We start from the raw sequence: 20,471 nt of genomic DNA, 5'->3' as shown, positions 1-20,471 counted from the left end.
GGAAGAAGGAACATTATCTAACAAATTTTATAAAGCTAACATCACTATAATACCAAAACTGGGTAAAGATGATACAAGATACTATAGGCCAATATCCCTAATGAATATAGATGCAAAAATTCTCAAGGAAATACTAGCAAATCAAAACCAACAATACATTAAAAGAATTATACACAGCAACAAAATGGAGTTTATACCAGGAATGCAAGGATAGTTCAACCCAAGAAAATCAATCAATGTAATACAGCACATTAATAAATCAAAACGGAAAACTCACATGATCACCTTAATTGATGCTGAAAAAGCATTTGACAAAATTAAGCATCCTTTCCTGATAAAAACACTTCAATACGCAGGAATAGAAGGAGACTTCCTCAGTATCATAAAGGGCATATGGGAAAAACCTACAGCCAGCACGATATTTGATGGTAAGAGACTGAAAGCTTTCCTCCTAATACTGGGAACTAGACAAGGATGCCCACTGTCACCACTATTATTCAACATTATATTAGAAGTTCTAACTAGAGATCAGGCAGGACAAAGGGATAAAAGTCATCCATATAGGAAAGGAAGAAATAAAACTTTCATTATTTGAAGATGACATGATTCTATACTTGGAAAATCCTGAGAAATATACAACAAAGCTACTTGAGCTAAATAAACAATTTCAGCAAAGTGGCAGGATACAACATTAATATGCAAAACTCAGTAATGTTTCCATATATAAGTAATAACCTGACTGAGGAGACAATTAAGGGAAAAAATCCAGTCAAAATAGCAACTCAAAGAATCAAATACCTAAGAATAAACTTAACCAGGGACATCAAGAACCTGTACACAGGAAACAAAACATTGCTAAAAGAAACCAAAGAAGATCTAAACAGGTGGGAAAACATTCCTTACTCATGGATAGGAAGGTTAAATGTAGTTAAAATGTCAATTCTACCCAAATTAATCTCTGGATTCAATGCAATACCAATCAGAATTCCAAAAAGCTAGTTTCACGACTTGGAAAAGCTAGTTATCAAATTTATTTGGAAGGAATAGCTAAAAATATCCTTAAACAAAGAGCAATGTGGGAGGGAACTTTAAAGTTTATTATAAAAGCCACAATGGTCAAAACAGCATGGTACTTACACAAAGATGGAAGCATTGACCAATGGAATTGAATCAAGAGTGCAGAGATAGACCTCCAAATCTATGGTCAATTGATCTTTGACAAGGCACTGAAATCTGCTGAACTGGAACAGAATAATCTTTTCAATAAATGGGCATGAGAGAACTGGGTATCACTAGCCAAAAGAATGAAGGAGGACCTCTTCCTTCACCCTACGCAAAAATTTATTCAAAATGGATCAAAACCTAAATATAAGAGCCAGTGCCATAAAATTCTTAGGAGAAAATATACAGAAACATCTGCGAGATTTAAAAATAGGAGGTATCTTCTTAAATTAAATTTAAGTGCTTTACATTTAAAGCACAAGCAATGAAAGAAAAAATAGATAAATGAGAACTCCTCAAAATCAAATGGTCCTGTGCCTGAAAGGACTTTATCAAAAAGGTGAAGAGGCAACCAACTCAACGAGAGAAATATCTGAAAATCACATATCAGACAAGTATTTGATATACTGTGTATACAAATAAATTATACAATTCAACAACAAAAGAACAAATAATCTAATTATAAAATGGGCAAAGGACACGAATAGACATCTCTACCCAAAACAAATACAAATGGCTGGGGTGCAAGGGCAGTTCAGTGGTAGAATTCTCACCTGCCATGCAGTTGACCCAGGTTCAATTTCTGACCCATGCACTTCCCCAAAACAAAACAAACAAACAAAAATTCAACAAACGGCGCTGCAATAACATGATACTCACAGGGAAAAAGAATGAAATGTGACCCCTGCCATATAACATACAAAAAATATATACAAATGGCCAAAAGCACATGAACAGATGCTCATCTTCATTACCTATAAGGGAAATGCAGATCAAGACTACAATGAGCTATTACCTCATATCTATAAGAATGGCCACTTTTAAACAAACAGGAAACTACAAATGTTGGAGAAGATGTGGAAAAATTGGAATATTAATTCATTGCTGGTGGGAATGTATAATGGTACAGCCACTGTGGAAGACAGTTAGGAGGTTCCTCAGAAAACTAAATATTGAGTTGTCCTTCAACCCGGCAATACCACTACTCAGTATATGCCCAGAAGAGCTGAAAGCAGCCACACAAACAGACCTGTGCACACCGACATTCATAGCAACATTACTCACAATCCCCAAAAGATGGAAACTATCCAAGTACACATACAAGTGGATCAACAAAATGTGGTATATACATAGATGGAACATGATGCAGAAGGAAGATGAAATGACATCCTGAAGCACCTGACAAGATGATGAGCCTTGAGGACGTAATGCCTAGTGAAATAAGCCAGACACAAAAGGAGAGATACCGCATGATTTCCCTTGTATGACTATGGTATAGGTAAACTCAGATGCTTACAATGTAGACTACAGGGGATGCAGAGGTACCCAGAAGTTGGAGATGTATGAATGCTTAGCTAATGAGGTTGAACTTAAATGTAAGGGAATGGATAGAAGTGAAGGCAGTTAAGTAGTGGATTTATCAGTAATATTACCATGCTGAAGGTGAACATGATTGAAAAGGGTTTTATAGAGCCGTGTACCCCACAAATCAACACTACCAATATAAATAAGTTCTTGCATGAACTATTTGAAAGGTATGACTCTTGTACGAAAAGTCAACAATGGAGAGGTGTGCCGATTTGAAAGGATCTGTGTACTCTAGAGATGCCATGTTCTGGTCCTAACAATTTTGTGGAAGCACCGGTTTCCTCTGGTCCCCATTCAGCACTGCAGGCTGGAGGCTTGGTTAGGTCAACCCACAGAGATGTGGTCCGAGCAGCTGTGGGTACTGAAGTTGACTAGATGGAGACATGTCTACACCCATCCCTACGTGGGTCCCAACTGGCTTGCTGGAATCCTACAAAAGAGGAGATTCTAAGAGAACAGAGAATGATGACAGAGCCACAAGAAAAACACAGCAGAGCCACAAGGCCGAGAGGACCACACAAGAGTCCACCAGCCAGCGACCTTTGGAGACGAAGAACATTCCTGGGGAAGGTTCATGAAGCAGGAAGCCTGGAGAGAAAGCTAGCAGGCATTGCCATGTTCACCACATGCCTCCCCGTTTGAGAGAGAAACGCTGAACTCATTAGCCTTTCTTGAGCGAAGGTAACCTCTGGATGGTGCCTTGGTTTGGACATTTTTGTAGACTTGCTTTAATTTGGAGATTTTCACAGCCTTAGAACTGTAAACTTGTAACTTAGTAAATTCCCCTTTTTAAAGCCATTCCGTTTCTAGTATATTGCATTCTAGTAGCTAGCAAACTAGAACAAGGGGTATAGGCAGAAAACCAATATTGCATGGTATGGCCTATAATTAACAGGAAGACATCAATAGTACCGCAGCAACACCAGGGGTAAATAATTGGGGTGGAGGGACAAGTGATAAGGGGAGGTTAAAATGTAGTATTTGGTGAGGCTGTGTTTATCAGTTCTTTGTCTCTTTGGATCAATGAAAATTGTCCAAAATCAAGAGTGCTGATGAAGGTACAACTAAGGGAGCACACTGTTAAGACATGGATGGTTTATTTTGGACATTATCCATGGCGCCCAGTACATGGAGGGGCTGCGGGGTACAATGACTGAGAAGCAGAATGGCGAACATGATGGAATACTGTGCAGCTGCAAAGGGGAATGAAGTCATGAGGCACACAGGGAAGTGAATCAGCCTTGGGGATGTTGTGTTGTGTAAAACAAGCCAGGTTTGGGGTACTTATGTGACACCTGAGACTCAGAGCTGGAGTTGTGCAGCTCTGAAAGTCAGCACTGCCACATACAACAACTGTTAAACGTGGGATATGAATCCCAGAGATGAGCCTGGCCCTGGCACCGTGGTCTCGACAATGCCTTCCTGACCAAAAGGGGTCAAAGAACTGTAATCAAGTACGGTTTCAGTGGCTGAGAGAGTTCAAATAGAGTCAAGAGGCTATTCTGGAAGTCACACTTATGCAAACTTCAGCTAGATTTTGCTATTTACCATGTGTGCTGGTTTGAAAGGATGTATGTCCCCTAGAAAAGCCATGTTTTAATCTAAATCCCATTCCTAAAGGCAGAATAATCCCTATTCAACACTGTATGTTTGAAATTGTAATCAGATCATCTCCCTGGAGATATGATTTAATTAAGAGCAGTTGTTAAGCTGGATTAGATGACGACATGTCTCCACCCATTTGGGTGGGTCTTGAGAAGTTTCTGGAATCCTATAAAGAGGAAACATTATGGAGAATGAGGGAGATTCAGAGAGAACGACATAGCCACAAGAGCCCACCAGCCAGCGACCTTTGGAGATGAAGAAGGAAAACGCCTCCCGGGGAGCTTCACGAAACAGGAAGCCAGGAGAGAAAGCTAGTAGATGACGTCACGTTCACCACGTGCCTTCCAGCTGAGAGAGAAGCCCTGACCATGTTCACCATGTGCCTTCTCATTTAAGAGAGAAACCCTGAACTTTATCGGCCTTCTTGAACCAGGGTATCTTTATCTGGATGCCTTCGATTGGACATTTCTATAGACTTGTTTTAACTGGGACATTTTCTTGGTCTTGGAACCGTAAACTAGCATCTGATTAAATTCCCCTTTTAAAAAGCCATTCTGTTCCTGGTATATTGCATTCTGGCAGTTAGCAAACAAGTTCCCCAGGGGATATGGGGCCTTCTCCCCTCACCGATGGGCTATCTCCAGGAAGCAGTTCCTAAAGAGGAAGAGAACACGTAGCACAGAAGGAAATGCTGCTGCCTCCTGGGATTTCTCTTTTTCTAATCAGCAGTTTCTGCAGAGCACTGTCACTCTAGCAAGACAGGTGTTTTGTCACTAAAATCAACTAAAGTGGTCTTTTCTCAATTGCTAAAAAGTAAACAAATGTATTAAAAATTCCCAACTTTAAGTTTATCCTTCAATAAATTTTCTTTACCCCACTGATAACTCTTACTGCTCATCTGGTACAGAGTCCTGGCTAGCAACAAAAGCAATAGAAAACACTATTATTGGGGAAAACTGCTAACAGAACCATAAACTTTCAACAGCTTCTACTGTTCAGTGACAGGTGTGTTAACGGTTGTATTTCTACTGCACTCTAAAATAGAGTTCTATTTCCTACTGGGATAAGTGTTATGGTGACATGAAGAAATTTTAAAATTCTGAAATATATAGTGTTTCACAAAAAAGAACTTAATTTCCAGGACTACCCACAGCTAAAGAGGCCTGAAAAGCTCTTAGTTCTCAATCGAGTGTCTTGGCGCAGCTGTCCTCAAGCTCACGTCCAACCTTCACTGGGCTGACAGTGAAGGGAGCGGGGAAGGCACAGGACTGTCCAAGGAGCAGCCTCAGCTGATAAACTCAGGCACGGGTCAGCAATCCCTGCTCAGGCACATCCTGGCGTCCACAGCCCCCCACATCCTCCCTGAAGGACACTCACCACCCCACAGCCCACGCGGACGGCAAGTGCCTCAGCTCATCATTCCATGCTCGCCGCAGGCTGGGCATGCCCCAGCAGGCCCTGGGGAGCACAGGGACAGTCCTCACACACCCCGAGTCCAGGCCACAGCCTGCCAGTGAGCCCCAACCCAGATGACCTTCAGATCAAAGCCTCAGGGCAACTGGTCAGGCCGTTATTCAGCTTCTTTATGTATCCCAGCAAACGCCACAGCTGCTCCCGTATGATGGAGGGACAGAGCCCCCAGAGCTAGCAGTCCTCTACGACAGAACCTCTATAAACGACTGCTCTCTAGAAAGATGGAATTTCACCTGAGAGTGTCGCCGTTTTGTTTTACCTGCTATTTCCAAAAGTGTTTGCACGTGCTCGCCCTCTGCCAGCTGCACAAATGCGACCTGATTCCCGAAAGTCCCAATCCCTTGAAAGGGCAGAGGCCACCGCTGTCCTTGGAGGATCTCTTCCACGGATGGCTTTAACTCCCACAGGGCGTCGATGCCACTGGCGAGAGAGAACGTCAGCAGTAAACGGGGAACCCAGGACCAAACATGACAAGGAAGCAATTTCAGAAATACACATTAATCCTCATATTTGCGTGACTAGATGTATAAACAATTTGTGCTACTGCTTGTATAAATAATTTATATGATTAAAACTTTATTAACTTTAAAACAAAAACTATGGAAAAAGTAAATTAAATCTTTACCTAACTTTAGCTACTATTAAAAATATGAAAGTAGATTTCATAATCTAATTCCATAATTGGAAAAAAATTTTAACCAAAAAAAATTATGAAGCCATTTACAAAATCACTAATAGGGCGGGCCACGGTGGCTCAGCAGGCAAGAATGCTTGCCTGCCATGCCAGAGGACCGGGGTTCGATTCCTGGTACCTGCCCATGTGAAAAAAAAAAAACACTAATAATATATCCTAAGGAAACCCAATAATTACAAGAGTTTATATCAGATTATATAGAAAGCTCTAGAATCTTGATAAAAGGACTAACTAATTTAATAATTAGCTAAATTAAAGCATCATATATGAGCTTTTAAACTACAATGACCTCCCTAGTGAACACAGGCTGCTCTTGGGTTAACTAGACCAAGGCACGGCCGCATACAGTGAGTGTGCTTTATCTCCTCAGGCTGGGGGTTAGAGCCACTCTGTGTTTCAAATGCTTTTTTCTTGAAATGAAATATATTTATTACACTAATAAATTCAACATTATCAGATTTTGAATATTTTAAAATTAGAATCAGTTCTTTCTACCCTGAAGATGGAAATTATTTATTTTATTATGGGGAAAAAATGAAAACATCACTAGAGGGCAGCAATTACTCAAAAAAGAACAAAGCATGCTCTTACTGTCTGGGGAGATCTTAAAAAAAAACCTTTCTATTAAATCACAATTAATATAAGTTATTTTGATCAGTGGTTTATTCACCAGTAGTTTAAATGGGGGTGGGCTAGATTTTGGTATTTTTCTAGATTTTTTATATTTCTAAATTGGTCTTCATATAGGGTTTTTTTTTTTTAACATTTTCTATTTAAGAAAACAAATACACCTAGAACCACCAACAACAGATATCTTAGTTAGCTTACCCATAGGTAAATTTAAATAAAGTACCCATATACTCATTGTAAAGCCTTTGTTTGTGCAATAAGTTTCATAAAATTAAGGCAACAAGGAAAATTCTACATATTCAAATAGCAAAGCTCTTGAATTTTAAGTATTAAGAACTAACTTAGATACCATTTGATCGGCTATCAAAACTGTGAACATTCTCAAAATATTAAGTACAAAGTTCTTACAAATATCTGTACTGCTATAGTAATGACCTATGTTACTAAGTATTTTCCTGGTTTCAGGAAAATATGAAGTTACAAATACTTTCACAATTAACAAATAGAAATCTTAAACTCCTAAAATGAATATCTAGCTTACCCACAGGCATATTAAAAAATATATCTAAGTGGGCGGGCCACGGTGGCTCAGCAGGCAAGAATGCTTGCCTGCCATGCCAGAGGGCCCAGGTTCAATTCCTGGAGCCTGCCCACGTAAAAATATATATATTTATATATATCTAAGTAATCATTGTAAAACCTGTTAGTACAATATATTCAATAAGCCAATTTAAAATTAAAGGAAGGAAAAAATCTGTAAATTCAGATACCAGAGTTACTTAAATTCTAAGCATTAAACAGTATTTTAAATACTATTTGCTTAACTATCAAAACTGTGTACATTCTCAAAATATCAAGTAAAAAGTTATTACAAATAACAACTTTGCTATAGTAGTGACTGTAATTATTTCCAAATTTTTTATTTCAAGAATTTATTTTATCTAATATTATTATAACTGCCTATAGCTTTTTTTTTTTTTACTTTTTTATTGTCTAGTATAACATATATACAAAGCAAAGAAATAAAAAAGCAGTAGTTTTCAAAGCCCTCTTCAACAGGACAGATCCCAGAGTTTGTCCTGGGCTACCATTCCAACATCTCAGATTTTTCCTTCCAGCTGCTCCAGAATATAAGAGGTTAGAGGGCTTAAATTTTTTATCACCACAATCAAATTTTTTTTGAATAACATACATACAAAAAAAACAATAAATTTCAAAGCACAGCACCACAATTAGTTGTAGAACATATTTCAGAGTTTGACATGGGTTACAACTCCATAATTTTAGGTTTTTACTTCTAGCTGCTCTAAGATACTGAAGACTAAAAGAGATGGAGATGTCAATTTAATGATTAAGCAGTCATACTCATTTGTTAAACCCTACCTTCTCTGTATAACTCCACCATCACCTTTGATCTTTCTCCCACTCTTTACGGGTATTTGGGCTGTGCCCATTCTAACTTTTTCACATTGGAAGAGGCTGTCACTAATATGGGGTAGGGAGATGGAACTATCTGATATTCTGGAGAGGTGGGACCTCTAGGTTTCAGCACTTATCTGGACCAGGGACCCATCTGGAGGTTGTAGGTTTCTGGAAAGTTACTCTAGTGCCTGGAACCCTTGTGGAATCTTACACATTGCCCTAGGTTTCTTTAGGATTGACTGAAATGGTCTTGGTTGGAGGCTGGCAGGTTATGATGGGTAGCAAATTCTAACTGAAGCTTGCGTAAGAGCAACCTCCAGAGTAGCCTCTCAACTCTATTTGACCTCTCTCTGCCACTGATATTTTATTAACACCTCTTTTTCCCCTTTTGGTCAAGATGGACTATAGCTTTTTAAAAAAAAAAAACGTTTTTTTAGCTGTAAAATATAACATCTAAGAAAAGAAAGAAAAAAAAAACCAATAATTCTCCAAGCACTCTTCAACAAGCAGCTACAGACACTGCTCCAAAGCACTGGTGGCTTTATCAGAGTAAATAATAATGGGATCATACAGTATCTGTCCTTTCGTGTCTGACTTATTTCACTCAGCATTATGTCGCCAAGTTTCATCCATGTTGTCATATTTTTGGGACATCATTTTGTCTAAATACTGCATGATATTCCATCGTATGTATATACTCCATTTTGTTTATCCACTCGTCCATTGATGGGCACCTGGATCGTTTCCATCTCTTGGCAATTGTGAATAGTGCCACTATGAACATCGGTGTGCAAGTGTCTGTTCGCGTCACTGCCCTCAACTCTTCTGGGTATATACTGAGTATTGGTTTTCCAGGTCATAGGGCAACTCAATATTTCATTTTCTGAGGAATTACCAAACTAATTTCCACAGCAGCTAAACCATTTCCAATTTCTCCACATCTTCTCTAACATTTATAGTTCCTGTTTATTTAATAGCAGCCATTCTTATAGATGTGAGGTGGTATCTCACTGCCGTCTTAATTTGCATTTCTCTTATAGCCAGTGAAGATGAGCAGCTCTTCGTGTGCTTTTTCGCCATCTGTATTTGCTCTTCAGAAAAGTGCTTATTTATTTCCTCTGCCCATTTTATCACTGGGTTGTTTGATCTTTTGTGGGTAAGCGGTATAATTTATGTACACAGGATATCAAGCCTTTATCCAACATGTGGTTTCCAAATATGTTCTCCCATTGAGTTGGCTGCCTCTTCACCTTTTTAACAAAGCCCTTTGAGGCACAGAAGCTCTTGATCTTAAGGAGTTCCCATTTGTCTATTTTTTATTTCACAGCCTGTGCTTTAGATGTAAAGTTTAAGAAGCTGCCTCCCATTACTAGATCCTGAAGATGTTTCCCTACATTTTCTTTTAGAAGTTTTATGGTAGCAGCTCTTACATTTAAGTCTTTAATCCATTTTGAATTAATATCTCACTCATTCTTCCTTCTGTTTCTTCGAATCTGCTATCATGTGTCTCCAGTATATTTTTTAATTTGGTCTACTGTATCATGTTCATTTCTGTGACATCTGCCATTTTTCTATTTAACCTCCTGAATTCTTCTTTATGCTCTTGTAGTGTCTTCCTGATACCCTTTATTTCTTTATAAATACCCTTAAGTAATTGTTCCATATTCTGGGTCCCCTCTGGAATTCTGACTTTGTCATTTCGCTGGGCCATTTCTGCTCGGATCTTAGTGTGCTTTGTGATTTTCTGTTGTGTTCCAGGCATTTGTTTATCTTGATATAGTTATTATGTAAGTTGGTTTCCTTCACTCTTCTAAAGTTGTGTATTTACTTAGTTTTTGCTGAATGTTTCCTTCTACACTTTGTTGGTTACTCTCTGCTAAATCAACATCCAGACCACATGTAGGGGACACAGCTCAGCTTAAGGGTTTATTATAAGGTACACCAGGGTGCACGGGTGCTCCAGTGGCAGAATGCTGACAACCACGCAGGACACCCAACCTGGACTCCTAGCCACGTCCGGCCAGCCGATGGCAACGGTGAGGCTCCTCCTCCATCAGCTCCACCCCTCCTGGCTGGAGCACCTCAAGGTGGAGGCTGAACGCAGGGGGGCTGCTCTGCCCGGGGGCTGCTCTGCCTGGGGAGCTGCTCCAGCAGGGGAGCCACTCCACCAGGGAGTGCTGGCTGGTGGGTCTACCCCAGGACCTGCAGTCGTGGAGATTTTCTCCCTGTCTTCTATCTTGTTTCATGGAGCAGGAGTGAACTCACACCTCTCTGGTCCACCATCTTTTCAGAAGCCACGGTCTTCATATAGTTTTTAGCTGACTTTCATCCTGGCTTCCATACTCAGTCTCATGACTCCATAACAACAAAATGCACGATCTATCAGGATAATACATAATAGGATAATAACAATAATGTTGGAAATGTCAACATTTTTCCTTGTTCCTCCAAATCTACAGTGTTAATCCAATATTTATTTACATTCATCCAAAAACACACAAAGTACACACTTGTACTGCCATGTTGTCCTTCGCCGTGTGCTGTGAGGTAAAGCTCACGACCACAGAACAGACACTTCTGGGGCATCTGTCATAAACGGAGGAAACTCGACATACTTGCTCTCAGTGAAACCACATTAGAGCAGGTCTGCCAACTGCCAGGGTTTTCCCAGGGAATCACACACTCTATTTTCTCAGAAGAACACAGATGTAGCAGATTAGTGGTATAAATCAATAAATTTGTCCTAATGAGATCTCACTGGTTCCCAGAAGGAATCATAGGGTATATTGGTAAGACTCATTGTCAAATACTTTTAAATAGAATATCTTTTCAAGAGCAGTTTATGGAAAGACTTCTATTTATGGCAAAATATATATGCATATAGGAAACTGATTTCTGAAACTGGAGTTCAGACTCAAAGCTTGTTTTAAAATTAAGACAGAAGAGCCATCTTTTCAAAAAGCAGCTGAGTTTCCCCCAATATATTTCCATTCCTTTCTTCTACATGATGAGGACATAAAGGATTTCAGGTGGTGTCTACCTGAGGAAATCCGAAATCCATGATTTTAAAAAGTATCCCTGCATGCTCCATATCTAATCCAGTATTTTAATGACCACCTAAAATACAACCATAATAGATTTTGTAAAATGATAACAAAGGACAAGAAACTGACTCTCTAGATGACTGGCATATTACGCAGTACAGGATAAAAGACAGAGAAGAGGTTAGAGACTCCAACCCCCTTCAGAGAGAGTGTCTCCAGGGAACAGCCAGTCTGTTGGCTCTCACTGTCCGGCCTGGCCACCCTGGGACCCACCAGGGACTCATCAGTTGACAGCTCCACCCAAAACACCTCCGGCCTCCCCAATGAGAAGTGAACCTGCCCTCCTCTGGAATTCCTCTAGCATCACATCTGATGAAACAAACCACTTTTTACCTTGCATTATAGGTATTTAGGTTCCTGGAATATAATCAGTGAAACTGTATAATCTATGAGCACAAAATCCAGTCCCGATTCATCTTTATTTTTCCAAAACACCTAAATCAGTATCTTGTACACAGCTGATAATTAATGTTGGATGAATTGCAAAATACAATCTTTTCTTCACAGCAAATTATTTTTAGATTATTCTTAATTACTCTTATTTATTCTTGTTTCTTAGATTTTGCTTTATAACTTAGTCAACATTACTAAATTGCAAATATCCATCCATCAATTTCCAATACAAATACCATTCCAATATCACAAAATGGCATGAGAATGCTGCTTTATGCTTTCGGTTTTGCACACAAAACAGACATGGCCTAGCAGGGAGCAGAGGACTCAGAGTTCCCTGCTCCCTGGAGGCGACCCCGGGATTTAGGGCAGGTTGCCCGTCCCCGTTCAGGCTTGTCCCCTGCACAGGACTCGGGGTAGGACTTCATTCCTGCCAGAGCAGGCCTCAGGAGCCATGACAACCAACAACGCTCCCAGGTATTTTCAAAGTCTCCTAGAGGGGGCCGCCCCCGCCCTGAGAACTGCAGGCATTCCAAGCATCATGAACTGACCTAGGACCCACCCCAACCCCATAGGCTGACCACGCCCACCAGCTGAAGCCACTGCCTACCCAAGGCCGGTGACCCGTGCACGCCACCAGGGCCCAGCCACACTCAGTCTCCCCTCCTCTCTCCCTCTCCCGGTCACACACACTCACACTCAAACACACACCTTGGTACAGTAAAGACAACTGATTTCTCTAATATGACTGCCATTTGCTTAATTCCTCGGCTTCTCAGTTTCCCATGCTTATAAAAGATGAGATTCTGTGCCGCCCCCTCACAGGACTGCTGTGAGATCAAATGAAATAATTGGGGGGGGGTTGCAAAGAGCTCTGCGCAGGAGAGATCGACGTGCTCTTGCCACAGCCCTGCGAGGGGGTAAAACCTAAACTTGCCGATTAACAGTAACTCAATCTCTTCAGCTTTAAAAGATCTCCTTAGGGTACAACTATTTCTTTAATTCAGACCTCCCTTCAGGACCATTTGGGCGCACTCTTCCATTCTGGGGAGCCCCGGGGCACCTCTAGAGGATGTCCGTGGGCCTTGGCACCAGACTGGCACTTGCTGCTGGAGCCCCCCATGGAGGACACATGCCCAGCCCTGCCCTGGCCCTCCACAGCCTTTCCTGCCCCGCAGACTCCCGCCACACGGCAGGCACTAGGAAGCTTCTGGGCTGCGATGTGTCCTGTACTGCCTTGAAGAGAGGTGGGAGCACCTCAGGACCCCGCTGGACCGTCCCAGGCCACCCCTAAGTGGCTGCACGTCCTTCCAACATTAGTGGAGCAGGAATTTCTCTAAAGAGTCTAGACAGTTCCCCAGCCATGCCCTGAGGGACCCACAGCAACCTGAGTGTTTCTGCCATTTGGCGCTCTGGCCCCAGAGCCAGGGGCAGGGGCAGGGGCAGGGGCGCCTGAGGGGAGCCAGTTTCCACCGCTCACCCCTCTGCAGCTGGGCAGGCCCCAAGGCCCCACCCCCCACTCCAGGCACCTGGAATGGACTGCTGGTCCCAGGCCCAACTTGGCCGCACTGACCGCTCTGCCCTCACACATGGCCCTTGTCCCTTCCTGAGGCCTCCCAGCTCCATTCTCTTTGGCGACTCTGTTTCTAAGAGCATCAGAGCATTCATTTTCCATCTGATGATCAGAGCAATCACAGTGAGCCACCAAAACCTTCTGCCCTCTCTGCCCTCTCTGCCCTCTCTGCCCTCATTAGGGGCTCGAGAGCTGCCTCCCCAGGCCCGTGGAGAGCATCAGGCAGAGGTCAGAAGCCAGTCTCTAAAGACCGGAGGATGTTCCAGGGAAGTGCAGCAGCAGCACAACCGGCCAGGCACTGTCCCGCCTCTGTCTTGGCTTCCACAGTCCACCTCACATGCCATCTTCACCCTCGGGAGACACCCACGCGGTGGAGACAGCAGCAGCCCACCCTGCATCTGACTTCAGTCACCAAAGAGCAAAGGTCCAGCTCTGGGAAGTGCAGGGGGAACAAGGAGGTCATCCCTGCAGAGAGAGTGCCCAGAGGCGGATGGAGAATGAGGTTTCTTCCCTGGGGGATGCAGTGACCTTCACAGCACCCGGTGGGGCAGGGTCCCAGGACGGGGGTTGTTCCAGTTTGCTAGCTGCTGGAACATAATATAGCAGAGACAGAATGGCTTTTAAAAAGGGGAAATTAATGAGTTGCTCGTTTACAGTTCTAAGGCCGAGAAAATGTCCTAATTAAAACAAGTCTATAGATATGTCCAATCTAAGGTATCAATCCAGGGAAAGATACCTTGGTTCAAGAAGGCCGATGAAGTTCAGGGTTTCTTTCTCATCTGGAAAGGCACATGGTGAACACGGTCAGGGTTCCTCTCACATCTGGAAGGGCACATGGCAAACACGGCGTCATCTGCTAGCTTCTTCTCCTGGCTTCCTGTTTCATGAAGCTCCCCGGGAGGCATTTCCCTTCATCTCCAAAGGTCGCTGGCTGGTGGACTCTGCTTCTCATGGCTATGTCGTTCTGCTCTGCTTTCTCTGAATCTCCTTCATTCTCCAAAATGTTTCCTCTTTTATAGGACTCCAGAAACTAATCAAGACCCACCCAAATGGATGGAGACATGTCATCACCTAATCCAGCTTAAACAGCCACCTTGACTAAATCACATCTCCAAGGAGGTGATCCCATTACAGCTTCAAACATACAATATTGAATAGGGATTAGAAGAAACGGTTGCCTTTACAAAATGGGATTAGGATCAAAACATGGCTTTTCTAGGGTCCATACATCCTCTCAAACCAGCACAGGGGGCGAAGCCGAACCAGCCAGAGCCCAGGGGATCGTCAGCAGCTGGAGCAGTCACCACAGGGGCTCTGACAGGCACTGATACTATTATTTCCCCCATTTACTGAGAAAGCAAAGAGATAAAACCAAACCACCAGTAAGAGGGGCTCTGCCACAGTCCAGCCCCCTCCCCAGAGCCAGCCCAGGGGGCAGGCCTAGAATGCCTACACATCACCTCAGAAGTCAATGGCTTAGACAAGGGCTTCCCGCCAGGGCAGTCTAGATGAAGAATATTTAAACAACTAGTTCTGCATACTGATTACAAGATAAAACATAATAAAGACTCCTTCAGCATTTGGATGCTCTCTGGGTGCAGCGATGGTTAGTGACATTAAAGGAACCACTGTCGCCCCAGCGAGGCACGCGCGTTACTCACGCGCTCACTTCCTCCTTGTTCAGCAGCTGCATCACCAGCACCGTGACGTGCAATGCGCCGACCCCAACCATGGCTCTGGCCAGGCGACCGTCTTGTTGTATTATTTCATTTTGCAGGGTCTTAATTCCACTTGTAATCTAATCGCCATCATTGCCACCCAAAAAAAAACAGAAGAAAAAATTAGGTAAGCAAAATTTCTTAATGGTAAAATACAAATCAGAAAGAAAAATTTAAAAAAACGAAATATGAACAATTTCCAGATTCTTCAGCTAAACTGTAGATTGTCTGCGAGTTTTCGAAGGCCCTGGTAGCCGACTTGAAGACCTGGATGTGTGCGTGTAGAAACCACACACTGCTCTCTCATCGCAGCAGCGCGAGACCAACGCCCTCCTGTTACAGATGGGTCACGGGTGGGGTGGAAAATCTCCCACCGGCCATGATCCTCTCAGAAACTCGGGCTTGGACTGGACCGTAGACTCGCCTTAATGATGGTCATTCCTAAAAGCGCCGCACTCTCGCACAGAAGCCCAGCAGCAGCTTCTGCTTCCTTGGAAGTGCGATTTCTTTGTCCCCATGTGAATGAGCCAGAGGAGCCACGCTCGGGGCCGTGAGGATGGTTTAGGGATGGAAAAGGTGCAGCCAGAGACGCCATCACCATTTTCCCAGAAGGGTGACGAGGGGCACGACCCTGCAGTGTGCACTGCACAGGAGACCAAAGGTGCCACTCGGAAAGCAGCCACAGCATGCGGGCAGGGAGCTCCAGGGCTGTCGCTCATCTGCCCCTAGCCGAAGGGGAGTGAGGCCCCCAGCCACCCGGCCCTCAGCTCAGCAGCGGTGTGAGCACGCTGAACCCAGACGGGGAGCTGGGTGGCACTGAGGGGACAGGCAGCAGCACCCTGAAGCCCTGAGGGGACAGGGCACTGCGGGAGGCATCAGGGCCAGGAAGAAGAGAATCAGAAGCAGGAAGCAGACTGGTGGGTGAGCTCCACTGACCATTCCAACCAGAGAGCAGCTGCTTTATCTTGAACACTATCTCTGTCACCTGTCACCTGTCACTATCTCTGTTACCTGCAAAACAAGGCTGGCAAATCATGAGATGCTGCTGGGACCTGACTTCCCGAGCATCTTTATAAGGGACCCACTGCCCCAAAATAACCTTCGCTTTCCCCTGCTCCCTGTGGCCTGGAGCACTTACACAGGAGCCAAGGTTTGGCTGGTCGGGAGCTGCACAGTGACACCGGAAAGGGTGTCTCCTAGGGCAAGACGCTCCCTCTGTGATGGCCATAAGAGAGTGCCAGCAGCCAGAGGAGAGCACCCCAGCAGCACACACACAGGCCCCAGAAGCCGGGGTTCAGCATCCCACGGCAGAGAACTTGGAAGCGCCCTGAGGGCAGATGCTGCCTCTGTCTGCTGTCTCACCGGCAGCCAGGAAGGATGATTTCTAAAATGCATTCAACCTACAGCAGCGGCTGCAGCGGGCCTTCACCGGGTGCTTGGTAGCCTCTGGCCACCCACGGAGCACCTTACATGGGTCAGCTCAGGAAAACAAAGGAACCAAACCTGCAACACAGAATGATCTATAAGAGTCTCCCCAAAGTCACACCCAGAGCAGCCAGGGCGCTTGGGAAGAGGATGAACAGTGGTGCAGGGGGAGACGTGGGCGGCACCCAAGAGGCGGGGCATGGGGGGGTGACAGGCAGTGGGGGAGGTACTGAGGGGTGCAGCTGGGGGGAACTGAGGGACAATGGGGGGGGACCGAGGGACAGCGGGGGGGGGACCAAGGGGGCAGTCGGGGTAGGGACTGAGGGGCAGCAGGGGGCGGGGGGGTATCGAGGGGCAGCGGCAGGGGGACCAAGGGGCAGCAGCGCTCTTCCCAGGAGCGGGCAGGGTCACGCAGAGATGTAGCCGCCGGCTCAAGAAATGAAAACTGGTGGAAAAGACATTTTCAGGGGGGTTCTAGGGGGTCGTAGTGGACGCCGTGGACCGGAACGCATGGCCCTGACGCAAGGAGGAAAGACGCCGCCTCGGGGCGGGCGCCCTCCGGGTCCAGGAGCGCTGACCTCGGCTGACGGCCCCGCTTGGCGGGGCAAGGAGCGCCCGGGGCCCAGGGAGGAGCCGCCTGGTGCCGGGACCCAGCGCGCAGCGACACCAGGGCCACGAGGGCGCTGCCCGGCCACGCTTCCCGCCACCACACTGCCCTGCTGCCCCCCCTGCCCCCGTCAGGGGCGCCACTGCCAGGCCCAGCGCCCTGGACCGCGTCCGAGGCCCCGGGGGCCACCAGCGGCCGCAGTATTCCTATTTTCATGGCAATTCGGTCCTGGTCCTACATTCAAGTACTCACACGAGAGAGTTCAGGACAGTGTCAAATACCCGCCTAGTTTTCTTTTCAGTATTTCAGTGCAGTGCCCTACACAGAACACTCTTACATCACCAGAACAATGAATACCCAGTAGCTTGTAAAAATGCTAAAAAGAAGCAGAACATTTTGGAGAGTATTTCTCCGAAGTCACACACTTATAATGCGGGTAATCTCAGACTAATGAGCCTTAAAAGCTAATCTAATTAAGTAACATATTTCTTACTACACTTTGATGCTCCAGATTAATTTATTTATTCTTTGATATAAATGCATTTAATTCACAATTATGTTTTAAAAAACTAATTTAAAATTGTTTAATTCAAAATTATGTTTTAAAAGAAAAGAAAAATATTCCAGAGCCCTTGTCTTTAAAAATAAAAAATCCCAGTGTCATGAGAGGCCAAAAGAAACAAGTTTTTACAGCCACTATTTTAAAATTCGATAGAGCCAATGATGCTAATCACCATAAACCCAGCCATCCGTAGGGCTGCCCAGCCCATATTTCCAAACTTAATACTCTAATTACATTTTTAAATATGGCACTGAAAGAAACTTTTAAAAAGAAAAGCTTTATTAGAACCCTGAATGTTCCACTGGCTGAATAATTTCTCTGAGTTAAGAGGAAAAAAAGCAGATACCTATCTGCTAAATGTCACCACTGAGCTGCATTCCACATGCCTAAGAAATAATGCAATTAGAAATGTATTGGTATATGTTTTAAGCTTCTAATTGAATCAAACCATAAATGAGCTCAAACCCACCCTAAATTAATGTGTTTCTGCACCACATAGGGACTGCCCCCCCCCCCCACCAGCACACAGCAAGGGGAATGCCCTGACCTTGTCTGTGGAGCCATTTCTGGAGTTTTCTAAGCTGTAACATTTATTGTTACTATATCTGCTGCCTCGTTAAGATTTATTAGAACTGCTGATCTAGCCAGTTTGCTGCCTATAGCTTTCCTTCAAAACTGGATAATCCCTTACCAGAGCCGCATAGCCTTAAAGAAGACATCAGTCTTTCCCCTGTAATTTAAGAATAATAAAAATAATACCTCATTAAGTTACTTCGTGGGTTACCTGTGTCAATACATGAAAGCACTTAGACTCGTTTCTGATGCAAAGTAAGAGCAGCTATTAATAATGGTTATAATTATTAGACACTACCCAGAACTAAACATAATTATTTCTTATATCATGACCCCCTACAAAGGAGCACATAAAATCAACAAATATAAATACAGCTGGAATAAATAATATTTAATATTTTATTAAAACACCATGAAAATTTTTTCCTCTTTATTTTTAAACAGGTAATGGAGAAACATCCAGTTTTACAGAACCACAATTGAGGTGTTTTTATGCAGTCACTCTAATTCATTCTCAGATTCTATTCCTTAGAAATATGAGAGCATGATTTCCCCTTAAAAGAATACCAAACTTCTAAGAATGTGTTTAAAATAAAAAACTCACAGAAGTCTGAGCGCTCGGTTCTTTAAAACTAGATGCCAACAAGCAGCGCCGGAAGCAGCGCAGGCACTGTGCCTGTGCGTTTCGACCAGCTTCTTTGCAGGCCACTTAATTGGAGCTGAAATAGTCTCCCATGGAAACAATGTTACAAATGGTGCTTCCTTTCCCAGGCCTTCTCACAAAAGTTCCTAATTTCTTTTCAAAAAGATAAATTTAACTTTAGGTGCTTTAAAACAAAAATAAAAACAAACAAAAATGGTGCTCAAACTCACATAAGAAATAACATATATCACCTGCCCTTGCCATTTTCTGTATCTCCTACTTGTATTGCAAGTGAGCTTTTTGCCAACTACAAATAAGTCTTTTGAGAGGGAAACATGACATTATTTGGGTATTTGGGTTTAAGGGTTACTTGAAACGTGCCTTCCCACCGATTACGAGGCACCTTCCCCACATCCGGAATAACTGCTGTTGAACCCATACCATGAAAGCAGCATCTGGAATGCGGTATTTATTATTCCCAAGTGTTCCAGCTGTAACTGGTTATGCCAGAAGCACACCTCTCCCCTGAGCGCCAGCCCTGCTCTCTTCCTCTTCTCCCCCAAGCACCACCCTAGGCTCAGGGACTGAACTAAAAGCCTAAGTGTTGCCACAATAACAAATAACAAGGGGAAAGTGTTACAAGAAATACAACAAATCAGAGTTGCTGTGACAGCTAAGCAATTTAAATGGAGCCAGGAGGTCATTCTGAAGACTATTCTTAGGTCATGGCAGCCAGATACCACAAACTGCCCAAGTATGCAAGGTCTCCACCAACTTTCAGCAAAACCCTAAGGACATGTGGACATAAATAAACCATAGGGTAAAGACCTCGGCTAACCATCCAACCTGAAGGACAATCAGAGCATCCCAAATACCCAGCCATAAACAACGTGTGATGTGGTCTTTTCCTTTTGTTAGTGCCTGACATGAAGGGACAAATAGTATATGATCTCACTGATTTCAAACAATGAGAATACGCAAACTCACAGAGTCAGAATCCAGAATATTCATTACCAGGGGATGCGGTAGAGATAGGGAATGGGAAAGCTCAAAGGGTACTGGTTTCCTCACCAAGTACATGGAATCTTGAGTAGAGTGTGAGATTTTGTTGGTTTGTCCAGGTTGTGATGCCCCAATATATCCCAGAGTAATTTGGGCAGTGAATAAAGAAGTATTTGCAAAGTCCCCTTGGGGAACTAAGGAGAACGGAGGAAATAGTCAACTTTTCCATGTATGATATTCTTGCAAGCAGGGGGGACAACAAAATCAACAGGCTGAGCCCTTGATCTTGGGGTTCACCCCTATGAAGCTTATTCCTGCAAAGGACAGGCTAAGCTGACTTATAATTATGCCTAAAGTCACCCCCAGAGAACCTCTTTTGTTGCTCAGATGTGGCCTTTCTCCCTAAGCCGATGCAGCAAGTGAACTCCTTGCCCTCACCACTATATGGGACATGACTC

At 43.9% G+C, this 20,471-nt stretch overlaps 1 protein-coding gene across 8 annotated transcripts in view; it reads right to left on the bottom strand.

Moving 5' to 3' along the window:
- The window catches only part of AKAP7 (A-kinase anchoring protein 7), a 162,959-nt gene that overhangs the window by 116,605 nt on the left and 25,883 nt on the right, over positions 1–20,471 (bottom strand). For 5 of the 8 annotated variants that reach the window (XR_013176455.1, XR_013176456.1, XR_013176454.1 and 2 more), the window contains exons 4-5: positions 15,145–15,281; positions 5,927–6,087 (exon numbers count right to left, since the gene is read on the bottom strand). Coding sequence is in view for 2 of the 8 variants with exons in the window: in XM_077162903.1 (XP_077019018.1) it covers positions 5,927–6,087; positions 15,145–15,281 (298 nt within the window). In the remaining 6 variants the exon portion in view is untranslated. Of the gene's footprint in view, positions 1–5,926; positions 6,088–15,144; positions 15,282–16,563; positions 16,705–20,471 lie in introns of all 8 variants that reach the window. The other 3 variants (XR_013176459.1, XR_013176458.1, XR_013176457.1) reach the window with 1 other exon arrangement.

The sequence above is a fragment of the Tamandua tetradactyla genome, chromosome 5, assembly GCF_023851605.1.
Source record: "Tamandua tetradactyla isolate mTamTet1 chromosome 5, mTamTet1.pri, whole genome shotgun sequence".
Lineage (NCBI taxonomy): Eukaryota > Metazoa > Chordata > Mammalia > Pilosa > Myrmecophagidae > Tamandua > Tamandua tetradactyla.
This window is presented reverse-complemented; position numbering and strand designations above follow the sequence as displayed.